General features: G+C 53.0%; 1 protein-coding gene across 1 annotated transcript in view; it reads left to right on the forward strand.

Moving 5' to 3' along the window:
* ntn5 (netrin 5) overlaps positions 1–2,330 on the forward strand; it is a gene marked incomplete at both ends in the record, with an annotated part of 12,210 nt that extends 9,880 nt beyond the window's left edge. Inside the window, 4 exons of the mRNA XM_079758273.1 lie at positions 275–325; positions 1,007–1,087; positions 1,401–1,919; positions 2,260–2,330. Coding sequence (XP_079614399.1) covers positions 275–325; positions 1,007–1,087; positions 1,401–1,919; positions 2,260–2,330 — 722 coding nt within the window. The remainder of the gene's footprint in view (positions 1–274; positions 326–1,006; positions 1,088–1,400; positions 1,920–2,259) is intronic.
* Positions 2,331–12,962: the final 10,632 nt, after the last annotated feature.

The raw sequence follows: 12,962 nt of genomic DNA on the forward strand, positions 1-12,962 counted from the left end.
GGCATTCATGCATACCTTACATGTTCCCATTCTTGGCCTCTACACACACACACACACACACACACACACACACACACACACACACACACACACACACACACACACACACAGTGTGTGTGCAAGAACCTGCCATCACCGTAGGAGACAAAGACAATCCGTTTGCAAGGACGAGACCCAAAGATATTGTTTATACACCCCTCACCTGTCTGTCGGTCGGTCTGGTCTCTGTCTGACGGTCTGTCTGGCCTCTGCCTGTCTGTGTTTACGTTTACAGGAATTCAAGAGGTCGCCCCTACCCCGGTGTTCCAGCCGCAGTACAGCATAGGTAAGAGGGCTGAGGCGCTCCAGAGAACACGAACAGACTCCGCTGCCTGTGGGTGCGGGAGATCATTCATTTATATTAGCGCTATCGTATAAATAGCGCAAGTTCACTTCATATACAAAATGGACAGCATAACGAGAGTTTCTAAGATTCTAAACTTTTTTTTTTGCTAGTGATGGCCTATAAATTATTCTAATTGTGCTTTCGTTACATTACAAGATCTTGTCGTTATCCTTGATCGTAATTGGAATAATTGAATGCGACCCCATGCAAATTGCTTTGTAAATGATAGCATGAGTTCCCTTAAGCAAACATACTCGGTGTGTCTCTTGGCCTAAGTAAACTTGTACACTGGAAATATGGTATGGGGTTGTATATTAAATTGGAAAAGCCCCTTTATTCTTTCAGTTGCCGTCATGTTTTCTGTAGCGCCGTGGACGCGCTGGCCCCTTAGCTCCCTCTAGTGGACACCCACGGAATGTTCCACCTGTTGTGGTCAGGATCATCTGTTAGTTATGTGATACAGTGATGACAAATAGAAGCTGCCATATTGTAATTAGGCAAGGGGACATGTGCCGATGTGTCGGACTATGATACCTACTTCTAATTTGATCCCCTCCCTGTGTGTCTCCCCTGGCTCTCTCTCTCTCTCCCCCCCCCCCCCCCTCTCTCCCCCTCTCTCAGCGGAGGAGTGTGTTTCTTACTGCCAACCGGCTCAGCTTGAAGTGAGGATGAACTTGGACACCTACTGTCTCAAGGATTACGGTCAGTCCCGCCTGGGATCACAGTCCCTGTCGAAGATCACTCTCTCGTTCTCCGACAACTTTCCACTAAGGCTGTGCATGCAGTTCAATTGGTTTGAAGTGATGCTTGGAAATATGTATTATTTAAATAACATACAATATTTAAAGATCAACGTTTCCTCCCAGGAGTTATGTTTTATTAGCCATCTGCCAAAATGTCACCCGTGTCTTGCTGTTGTTGTTGTTGTTGTTGTTGTTGTTGTTGTTGTTGTTGTTGTTGTTGTTTGTACATCACGCCAACCACACGTGTGGGCGTGGCCCTCTGTCTCCCCCAGTGCTGAAGATCCAGGTGAAGGCCATGGAGCGCTCGGGCCCCTGGTGGCAGTTCTCCATCGCCGTGCAGACCGTGTTCCGCACGGGGTCCACGCCCCGCGTCCGCAGGGGCCCCCGGGCGCTGTGGGTCCCCGACCGCGACCTGGGCTGCGGCTGCCCCGCCCTCCACGTGGGCCGCAGCTTCCTGCTGATCGGCTCCGAGGAGGGGGGCCGCGACTGGGCCCCGGGGGAGAGCCGCCTGGTGGCCGACCGCTCCACCACCGCCCTCCAGTGGCGGGACCACTGGAGCCCCAAGCTCAGGGGCTTCCGGGGGCAGGACAAGAGGGGCCGTTGCCCCCCGAAAGCCCCCCACCACCACACCCACCACCAACGGCGGCACCGCCGCCCCGTGGAGCCGTTGAGGGGCTACATCCCGCCGCATCTAGTGACGGGGGGCGACGGCGGCGAAACACACGGACCACGCGCGCGCCCGGAGGAACCGGCCCCCGAGAGCGTGGAGAACGTGGGGGGGACGGACGCAGGTGCGAACGCTAATGTCCGCGACGACACGCCGACCTCGCCGACACCCGAGAGCCCTGAGCTGTGGACGTTCACCGTCTCGGCCCCCACTAATCCGTCCCCCGCTGATTTGGCCCCCACGAATCCCGTCCTCCTCACAAATCCGTCCCAAGCTGATTTGGCCCCCGTGAAACCCGTCCTCCTCACAAATCCGTCCCCAGCTGATTTGGCCCCCACGAATCCCGTCCTCCTCACAAATCCGTCCCCAGCTGATTTGGCCCCCACGAATCCCGTCCTCCTCACAAATCCGGTCCCCACAAGTTGGGTCCCCACAAGTTGGGTCCCCACTTTGCTGTGTTCCAGCCGCCCACCCGCGGTGTGACAGGAGGGCCACACAGTCCCACACACAGGTACCATGTGGATATCAGATCTGAGAATCACGTAAAGACACACGTTGAAAGACATTAATAGAGGATAGTAAGTTATTTGTTTGTTTGGTGTTCGTCCGCAAGAAAGGAGGATGGATCACAGCATTTATTTTGAGTGGCTGTTTATTATTTTTGGACTATAGACGAATGTATTGTGATGTATCCAAACACACATAGAACCACGTGCACACACACACACGCGCGCGCGCGCACACACACACACACACACACAGTTACCAGCCTTGGCAGGGAACTCAGAATGTGAAATAAACAGTCTCTCTGTGGTAATGTCAAGGACTCTTTTTAAAGTTGGTCATTTCAGAAGTACTTTATTTGACAGTTGACAGCAAATTAATATTAAAATGCCTATTAGTTGAGTGTAGGCCAAGACAAAAGTGCCAAAGAGTATGTCTTATTGACATGTATTATATTTAACACTGATTTATTGATGATTAAGTTTTGGAAATAGAGCGTCCATAAATGTAACATAGAACTTTCAAATACATTTAATATATAATCAAACACCTAACAGTTTAGCCAAAGAAAGCAAGAAATAGAACCGACTTTTCTACCTCACATTTGCTACGGTGTTTGACTAAAGATGAGCTGACGCAGATTATATATTCAAATAACTTTCAAGGTAAAAATCTAATAGTTAAAAATTATGTTTTTTTAAATAATGCAACAGACAAAATCTATACACTGATCTTTTATTATTATTATAAATAAATATTATATAACAAAATGTAAATTATTTAATTATTTTAATTTCATTAAATCCACGCTCTTTCTAAATCTGGGGTGTCTTGGACATGTACAGGAAAATAAGCAAGTATTAGGGGGTTCACATTTAGTAAGGATGTCACAGATAATAGAAGGTTAAAGTGGAACACATGAGTGATGTGTGTCACTCTGCTGGACGACCGTCAAGCCTCCAACAGCTGCAGTGTATTCACGGGTGTTTGGTCAAACGCGTTTTACAGCAAAGAGATATGGCCAGGAATGTCCGACACCTTGTGCACTGTAAAGTTCACGTGAATACAATCGAAAAAAGCATTGACTTACAAAGAAGGCACTTTTTTTCTGCCTACTTGTGTCACCTATATTATTGTGTCCATTATGTGTGTATATGGAGTTGCAAAGTTTGGGGTAATTTTCACAAATTTTTATTTTTTTTTTAGTACAAAACAAGCCTAGCAAAGGGAATTAAAATGACAGTGGAAATAAACCAAATGGGATTCTAGATCTGGAAGCGTACTTGAGCAAAAACAATAAATGTCCGGTTTTATCACATGTTTAGTTCATTGTTTCATTGTGTTCACATAACTATGACTTCTAAAATGTTTTTCTTTGTCTTATGGAAAGTTCTGTTTTGAACATTAAACCAAACTTACAACAAACCGTTTGTGAGCAGGTCCAGCTAAAGGCATACTAGACCATATAGGCGGTCTCCTAGGGCGAAGGAGATCATTATTGAAATTAAAATCAACATAGCGCCCCTTCTCATTGTCTGCCTTGAGGTAACCAATGAAGAAAGAAATACACTTTATACATTGTAATGTGTGACCTCTTTATTTATTAGATGATTGATGATTGATCAGTCTCAGTGGTGTCCAACTGATGACACCTGATGGAGAGTCAGGTACAACTTCCGAGCAAATCTTAGTCGGCGTCTTGGTGGTGCAGCGGTTAAGGGTTAACACTCTGTAGACTCAAGTTTAAGTCCCCGCTCAGACACTATTCAGGTTCCCCGCACAGAACCAGGGTTCAAGTGGTACCTTAATGGATACATCTTATTTCTCTATCGTGTGAATGGTAAAGTCAAGTATAACCGCCAAAAATGTTCTATTCGGGGTCTTGGTGGTGCAGCGGTTAAGGGGTGTTGGTTAACACTCTTTGGACTCAGGTTCGAGTCCCCGCACAGAACCAGGGTTCAAGTGGTACCTTCTTATCTTATTTCTCTATCGTGTGAATGGTAAAGTCAAGTATAACCGCCAAAAATGTTCTGGTCGGCGTCTTGGTGGTGCAGCGGTAAGAGTGTGTGTTAACGCTCTGTAGACTCAGGTTCGAGTCCCCGCTCACACGGCCACCAAGAAGGGGATTGATTGATTGATTGATTGATCAGTGGTGTCCAAGTGATGAACTCTTACTTCTGCATCATGTGAATTGCAAAGCCAAGTACAACTTCCGAGCAAATCCTAGTCGGGGTTCTTGGTGGTGCAGCGGTTAAGGGCTGTTGGTTAACACTCTGTGGACTCAGGTTCGAGTCGCCGCTCACACGGCCACCAAGAAGGGGATTGATTGATGGTTGATCAGTCTCAGTGGTGTCCAAGTGATGAACTCTTACTTCTGCATCATGTGAATTGCAAAGCCAAGTACAACTTCCGAGCAAATCCTAGTCGGGGTTCTTGGTGGTGCAGCGGTTAAGGGCTGTTGGTTAACACTCTGTGGACTCAGGTTCGAGTCGCCGCTCACACGGCCACCAAGAAGGGGATTGATTGATGGTTGATCAGTCTCAGTGGTGTCCAAGTGATGAACTCTTACTTCTGCATCATGTGAATTGCAAAGCCAAGTACAACTTCCGAGCAAATCCTAGTCGGGGTTCTTGGTGGTGCAGCGGTTAAGGGCTGTTGGTTAACACTCTGTGGACTCAGGTTCGAGTCGCCGCTCACACGGCCACCAAGAAGGGGATTGATTGATGGTTGATCAGTCTCAGTGGTGTCCAAGTGATGAACTCTTACTTCTGCATCATGTGAATTGCAAAGCCAAGTACAACTTCCGAGCAAATCCTAGTCGGGGTTCTTGGTGGTGCAGCGGTTAAGGGCTGTTGGTTAACACTCTGTGGACTCAGGTTCGAGTCGCCGCTCACACGGCCACCAAGAAGGGGATTGATTGATGGTTGATCAGTCTCAGTGGTGTCCAAGTGATGAACTCTTACTTCTGCATCATGTGAATTGCAAAGCCAAGTACAACTTCCGAGCAAATCCTAGTCGGCGTTCTTGGTGGTGCAGCGGTTAAGGGCTGTTGGTTAACACTCTGTGGACTCAGGTTCGAGTCGCCGCTCACACGGCCACCAAGAAGGGGGTACCCCCAAAAGGGCCCCCAACGTGTCTGCAGAACCCCCCCACCCCCCCGTTCCAGGGGGCTGGGGGGGGTGTTACAACTAAGAGGGTTATGCAACTTTTTTGCACAATATTATGAATCAATGAAAGTAATCAATAAAGATGGTCTAGATAAAGTTAACTCTCCCCCTCTGTTTTAAACTCCTTTAAGAAGTATAATATGCAGGGACTTCAACTAGGTGCTCTAGTGGGGATAACTGATTGTACTGCTCACTGAGCAACATTATATGACATTGTTCAAGGATGGATTTAAAATTCAAAGAAAGTAATTTTATTTATAAAACATTTCATTTTTCATAATGAAGAGTCTCAGTGGAACTTAAACACACAATCTCAGTGCCATAGATGTACATATTGAAACAGTCTAAAATAATGTTTGATATCATAACAAGTTCTTGAATCATTATATCTTGCCACTGCAGCAATGGGCATATATAACCAACAACATGTATAGGAGTTGAACTCCCATCTCCAGCACTGCAATCAGCAGATTTTACCACTTGCTAATGATAGTAAGATTTTATATTTCATATTGTGGTCACATAATGACTTCATCCTTGAAAAACACCTAACATAAACAAGAGTTGAATCATGGTCTTGAGCACATTAGCAAGTAGATCATATCACTTACATAGTAACAAAACTATGTTGGAAATACTTTTTTGAAGTTGATGACTGCTGCTTCATTTTCTTGGTTAAAATTATTTTGGTGATAAGTGGGGATTTCTCCCATGAAAACAAATGGTTCTGACACAAATGGGATGATCAACATCATAGGGACTGGAACTTGCTTCTCTCTGACTGGTAACCTATAAACAACTCTTTCATGTGCACCACAGAGAGACATAGGTGATGGCATGATCAGAGGTTACATAGGACATTACATAACCTTAGCTGAGGGGGCGATAGACTAAACTAACCCCGGGCTCTTCAGGGTTCCCCAACAGGGCCTTGTGGTTAATAGAGGAGATGAAGGCTAAACACCTGGTCACACCAGTACCAGGACCTGCTGCTAGCACGAGGTGACAAGAACGTCTGGACCATGGGGGAGGTCTCCGTGGTTTGTGTGTGCGTGAAGAGAAAAATAGCCGGCGTAGAACCCGCCAGCGGTCCTCTGTTATTCTCTCCATAACTCCTACTCTCTTATCAGTAAAAAGTGCAACCCAGCCCTTTGAACATCCTAGTCGGCGTCTTGGTGGTGCAGCGGTTAAGGGCTGTTGGTTAACACTCTCTAGACTCAGGTTCGAGTCCCCGCTCACACGGCCACCAAGAAGGGGGTACCCCCAAAAGGGCCCCCAACGTGTCTGCAGAACCCCTCCATCCCCCCCTTCCGGGGGGCTGGGGGGGGGGTTACAACTAAGAGGGTCTTGCAACTTTTTCGAACGTTTACTAAAAAAGGTTCACTATTTGAAGTTAATGCTACCCCTCTGTTTTAAACTCATTTAAGAAGTATAACATGCATGGAATTCAACTATGAGCTCTGGTGGTGATAACTGATTGTACTGCTGGCTTGGCATTGATATTTAAGGGTGGATTTGAAATTCAAAGAAAGTCATTTTGTGTATAAAACATTTCATTTTTCTTAATGAAGAATATCAGTGGAACTTGAACACATCTTTCTACCATATGCCATAGATATTGAAACAGTCCAAAGTATTATATTCACAGTATCATATTCACACCATGACTTTCAGCTTGAAAACCCTTAGACAAAATAGTGATTTGATACCACTTAGAGGGTTATGCAACTTTTTTGCACAATCTTACGAATTAATTGAAATTATACTACCATCACTATTTTTCAAACTCATTTAAAAACTATAACACGCAGGGACTTGAACTAGGAGCTCTGGTGATGATATCGGATTGTGCTTCCCACTCCAATGCGCCATAGACACAGATATTAACACAGTCTGAAGTAATGTTTCAGATTATATTCACACAATGACTTTAGGTTTGAAAAACTATAGACAGAATAGTGACTTGATCCCTGGTATCAGGCACTTTAATCACTATGTCTTACCACTGCACCGCCAAGACACATGCAATTCATGGTCAGACTTTATATTTGTGATTAAATTCACACAATGACATTAAGAAAAACCCCCAATATGTACAGGACTTGAACCCCCATCTCCAGCACTTCAATCAGCAGGTCTTACCACTGCACCACCAAGACACTTGCTAGTGAAGGCGACATTTTATCTTTCACATTACGGTCACACAATGACTTTATCCTTGAAAAACAACCAACGTAGGCAGGACTTGAACCCTGGTCTCAAGCACTTTAACAAGCAGATCATACCACTTACATACTAGCAAAATTATGACATCACATATTAGGTTTTGTAGGTCTCTCTGTCAGCTGTGCTACCGAGACAGCGGATACGAACTGGTCCGAAGTTATACTCGCCGCTCCAATATACGTCACATGAAAAAGAGGTTTCCATGAGAGAACGATGCCACCCGCTTTAGAAAGTGTTTCCCATACATTGACGATTTAAAACTAAACCCGAGTGAACCTTACCACATACACATCATACAAAAATGTAAAATCCCATCCATGAATTTATTTAGAAAAATGTGTGTGTGTGTGTGTGTGTGTGTGTGTGTGTAGGCATCTGCTGCTTCCATAACAGCTGCTAATATTCTACAGGTCATCCATTACAGTAGGAGTAGGGTATGTACACTCCCTCACAGACAGACACACACACACACACACACACACACACACATATATTTGTGGAAAAAAAACCTTATCTAGCCATGATCTAGCGTGGCTCCCGCCCTGGTCAGAGCAGCTGAGGGGGCGATAGACTAAACTAACCCCGGGCTCTGCAGGGTTCCCCAACAGGGCCTTGTGGTTAACAGAGGACATATGGATCTGAAGGCTAAACCCCAGGACCAGGATCTGCTGCTGGCACGAGGTGACGAGAACGTCTGGACCATGGGGGAGGTCGCGGTGGTTTGTGTGTGCGTGTGTGTGTGTCTGTGTGTGTGTGTGTGTGTGTGTGTGTGTGTTTTCCTGTGTGTGTTGTGGCACCCCTGTGCCCCGAATGTCAATGCCCGGTAGGAACCACACAGGAGTCGAGGTTTACAGCCGCAGTCGGCGTTTATTCTGAGGACGTGCGACACTCTAAGAGCAAATATGGCTGAGCTAGGGTCTCCGCGAGCCTCGTAGTCTCTGGCGTACTCGTGTCGTCCTTGTCTCCGTTCTCCCCGTGTCGGTCCCCCGCTCCCCTTTTTGGGGTCTCTGTCCACGTGTCCTCCCACTGGCCAGGTGTCCCTCATCCGGCTGATTGGGTGGGGGGTTGTGCTGCTCTCTGTCGCCGGCTGGTGGATGGCGGTGGTATACGCCCTCCACCACGAACCCCCGGACCCTCCCGGTGGGGGTCGGGATGCCACACTCCTTCACCGCTTGATGAAGCCCCCGGTCGGCTGGGTCCCAACCCAGGCAGGCATCCCGGCGTGACAGGGCATCGGCGTTGGTGTGCTCCTTGCCCGGTCGGTGGTCCACCTTGAAGTGGAAGTCCTGGAGGGCCAAGAACCACCTCGTTACCCGGGCATTGGTGTCCTTGGCGCTGGCCATCCATTTCAGGGGGGCGTGGTCGGTGACCAGGGTAAACTCCCGACCTATCAGGTAGTACCGGAACTTACCCACGGTCCACTTGATGGCCAGGGCCTCTTTCTCCACCGTGGAGTAGTTCCTCTCGTTGGGCAGGAGTTTCCGGCTGATGTAGGTGATTGGGTGCTCGTCTCCGGCCCGGACCTGGGACAGCACTCCCCCCAGCCCTACTTCCGAAGCGTCTGTGTGCACAATGAGGGGGAGAGAAAAGTCAGGGGTTATGAGCACCGGCTCCGAGCATAGGGCTTCGCGGAGGGTTCCGAAGGCCTTCTCGGCCGCCTCGGACCACCGGACTCGGTCGGGCAAGGCCTTCCGGGTCAGGTCATTGAGGGGGCTGGCCAGCGTGGCGAAGCCGGGTATGAATCGCTGGTAATACCCTACCAGCCCGAGGAACGACTTCACCTGTTTTTTTCGAGGTGGGGCGGGGCCAGTCCCGGATGGCGGCCACCTTGCTCTCCTGCGGCCGTACGTTTCCCCGCCCTACCCGGTACCCCAGGTAGGCCGTCTCCTCCAGCCCGAGGCGGCACTTGGCCGGGTTGGCGGTTAGACCGGCCCTCCGTAGCTCCCCCAACACGGCCCGCAGCTGCCGGAGGTGGATGTCCCAGCTGTCGCTGTGGATGATTATGTCATCAATGTATGCGGCGGCGTAGGCCCGGTGAGGCCGTAGGAGCTGGTCCATCATCCTCTGGAACGTGGCCGGGGCCCCGTGGACGCCGAAGGGGAGGACGGTGTACTGGTACAGGCCCCCCGGGGTCGCGAACGCCGTCTTCTCCCGGGCGGTCCGGGTCAGCGGCACCTGCCAGTACCCCTTGGTTAGGTCCAGGGTCGTGAGGTATCTGGCGGGCCCGAGGCGCTCGATTAGCTCGTCCACCCTGGGCATGGGATAGGCGTCGAACTCTGAGGCCTCGTTCAGCCTCCGGAAGTCGTTGCAGAACCTGACCGTCCCGTCAGGTTTGGGCACGAGGATGACTGGGCTGGACCAGGCGCTGCGTGACTCCTCGATGACTCGGAGCTGGAGCATTCGTCCCACCTCCTCCTGGATGGCCTCCCGCCGGGCTTCTGGGATCCTGTAGGGGGGAACTCTCACCGTTACCCCTGGTGCCGTTCGGATATCGTGGTGGGTGACCGTTGTTCTCCCTGGGACCTCCGAGAACACGTCCTGGTGCTGCAACACTATCTCCTCGAGGTCCTGCTTCTGGGCCGGGCTGAGGTCCTCTCCTACCGGAACCACCGGGAATTGGCCTCGGGCCGCCAGCGCCGGGGGTGCCGGGTCTGGCGGATCCACTCCCCCCCTCCACTGCTTCAGGATGTTGATGTGGTACAGCTGGGTGGGCTTGCGTCTCCCGGGCTGTCGTACCCGGTAGTTCACCTCCCCCACTCGTTCGACCACCTCGTATGGCCCCTGCCATTTGGCCAGGAATTTGCATTCCGCCGTGGGGACCAGGACCAGCACCAGGTCTCCGGGGCGGAAGGTCCGCAGCTGGGCCCCCCTGTTGTAGACCCTCGCCTGGGCCTGCTGTGCTCGCCGTAGGTGGTCCCGCACGATGGGCCACACTCTGGCCATGCGGTCCCTCACCTGCTCTACGTGGTCCAGCGTGGTGCGGTGGGGGGACGGCTGGCTCTCCCAGGCCTCCTTGGCCAGGTCCAGGATTCCCCGGGGTCTCCTCCCGTACAGCAGCTCGAACGGGGAGAAACCGGTGGAGGCCTGGGGTACCTCCCGTACGGCGAACAGGACATGGGGCAGCAGCTGGTCCCAGTTCTTCCCGTCGGCATCCATGGCCTTTCTCAGCATCTGTTTCAGCGTTTTGTTGAAACGCTCCACGAGGCCGTCCGTCTGTGGGTGGTACACGGAGGTCCGGAGCTGCTTGACCTGGAGTAGGCTAAGCAGTTCCTTAAACACCCGGGACATAAAGCACGATCCCTGGTCGGTCAGGACCTCCCTGGCTATCCCCACCCGGCTAAACAGAAGCATGAGCTCCTTGGCTACCGCCTTGGCTGTGGCCGCGCGAAGGGGTAGGGCTTCGGGGTACCTGGTGGCGTAGTCCACCAGCACTAGGATGTACCGGTGTCCCCGGCTGGTTTTGGGGAGGGGCCCCACGATGTCGAGGGCTATCCGGTCGAACGGGGTTTCTATAAGGGGCATGGGAATCAGGGGGTTTCTGGCCGTGGCTCGAGGGGCTGCCCGCTGACACTCGGGACACGCCTGGCAGTGCTGCTCTACATCCCTTTTTACCCCTGGCCAGTAGAACCTCGCTAAAACCCGGTCCCGGGTTTTGTCCATGCCCAAGTGGGCTCCCAGGAGGTGTGTGTGGGCCATAAAGAGCACCTTGCTGACATACGGTCGCGGGACCACTAGTTGTTCCCTCACCCCGCCCTCTCCCGCCACTACTCTGTATAGCAGTCCCCCCCTGGTGCTGAAGTGTGGGTGTGGTGGTTGACTCACCGAGTCCCGCGCCTGTCCGTCGTGGGCCAAGACGTGGCTCCAGGCGTGTTTCAGCGCCTCGTCTCGGAGCTGGGCCGTGGCGAACTGGCCGGGGCGGGTCGAGCCTTCCCCCCCTTCCGGCAGGAAGTCCGAGAACTCGGTGAGGGGGGAACTCTCCGGCGCCTCCGGGGGGTCCGTTCGGGAGGGGGCCGGGAGGGTTTCCGGGGGGCCGGCGGGGTCCGGCGTCCCAGCGCCGGTGGGTCCTCCCGCCGCTCGGATCGGGGACCCCGGTGGGGAGGGCCCGTTCCCCGCCGAGTCCTGGTCTTCCTCCGTTCGCCCTCCGTGGGAGGACGGGAGCCTGGTAGCCCCGTAGGCCTGTCGCGCCCCCTTCAGCCCTCTGCGTGGTGGTTCTCTCCGGCTCCGGCGTTCTCGCGCGGGGTCCCATAGCCGGTGGAAGATCGGGCAGTCCCTCCCGATCAGCAGCGGTACCGGGAGGTGGGGTACGATCCCGGCCCGCGTCGTGAACGTCCCGTGCGGGGTCCGTATGACGACGTGGCAGGTCTCGTACGTCCGGGTGTCCCCGTGCACGCAGGCCACCTCCATGGGGGCCCCTTCCTTCCCGCCCGCCAAGTCGGGGCGGAGGAGAGTGACCACGCTCCCGGTGTCCACGAGGGCCTGCGTGTCCCGGTTCATCACCCGCGCCGGTATGGTCGGGCTCCCTGTCGTCCCCTGCGCCCAACAGGTCGCCAGCATGCAGGGCCGGTTCGCCCCCGGATCCGCGTCGGCCGACGGCATCGACACATCTCGGTTCCCCGGGCAGTCGCGAGCGAGGTGGCCGGGTTGGCCGCACCCGTAGCAGCGCCTCCACTCGCTCCTCTCCTGTCTCCAGCTCGGCGGGTCGGGGATGTGTCTCGCGGCCCCAGCCGCGGGTCCTCGCGGGTCCCGGCGGGTCTCGGCGCGTCGTGGGGTGGTCCAGGTTCGGGCGCTCTGTTGGGCCACCTGCCAGTTCTCCAGTCGCCGGACCAAGTCGTCGACGGTGTCGGGGTGGTGGTGGGCCATCATCTGTCGCGCGTCCGGCGGGAGTCGGCGGAGCGTGTGGTCTATGATCACCCGATCGATGGGGCTGGGCCCTTCCCCCGCCGTCAGCCACCGCTTCACCAGCCGAGTGAGCTGGGCGATCTGTGTTCGGACGGCGCCCCGGTCGTCGAGCCGCCAGTCGGCGACACGTTGTGCGCGGGCCGCGAGGTTGTGGCCGTAGTAGGCCAAGATCGCCTGTTTGAGGGTCGAATACTGCCGGGCGGCCTCCGCCGGTAGGTCCTGGCTCGCCTGCTGGGCGGGCCCGGTGAGGAACGGGGCCAAGATATGGGCCCACTGCTCCTCCGGCCAGCTTTCCCTCTGGGCGGTCCGCTCGAACATCTCGAGGTAGGCCTCCACGTCGTCGTCGGGGCCCAGCCTCGAGAGCCGGCTGG

This window comes from Pollachius pollachius, assembly GCF_949987615.1.
Source record: "Pollachius pollachius genome assembly, chromosome: 20".
Lineage (NCBI taxonomy): Eukaryota > Metazoa > Chordata > Actinopteri > Gadiformes > Gadidae > Pollachius > Pollachius pollachius.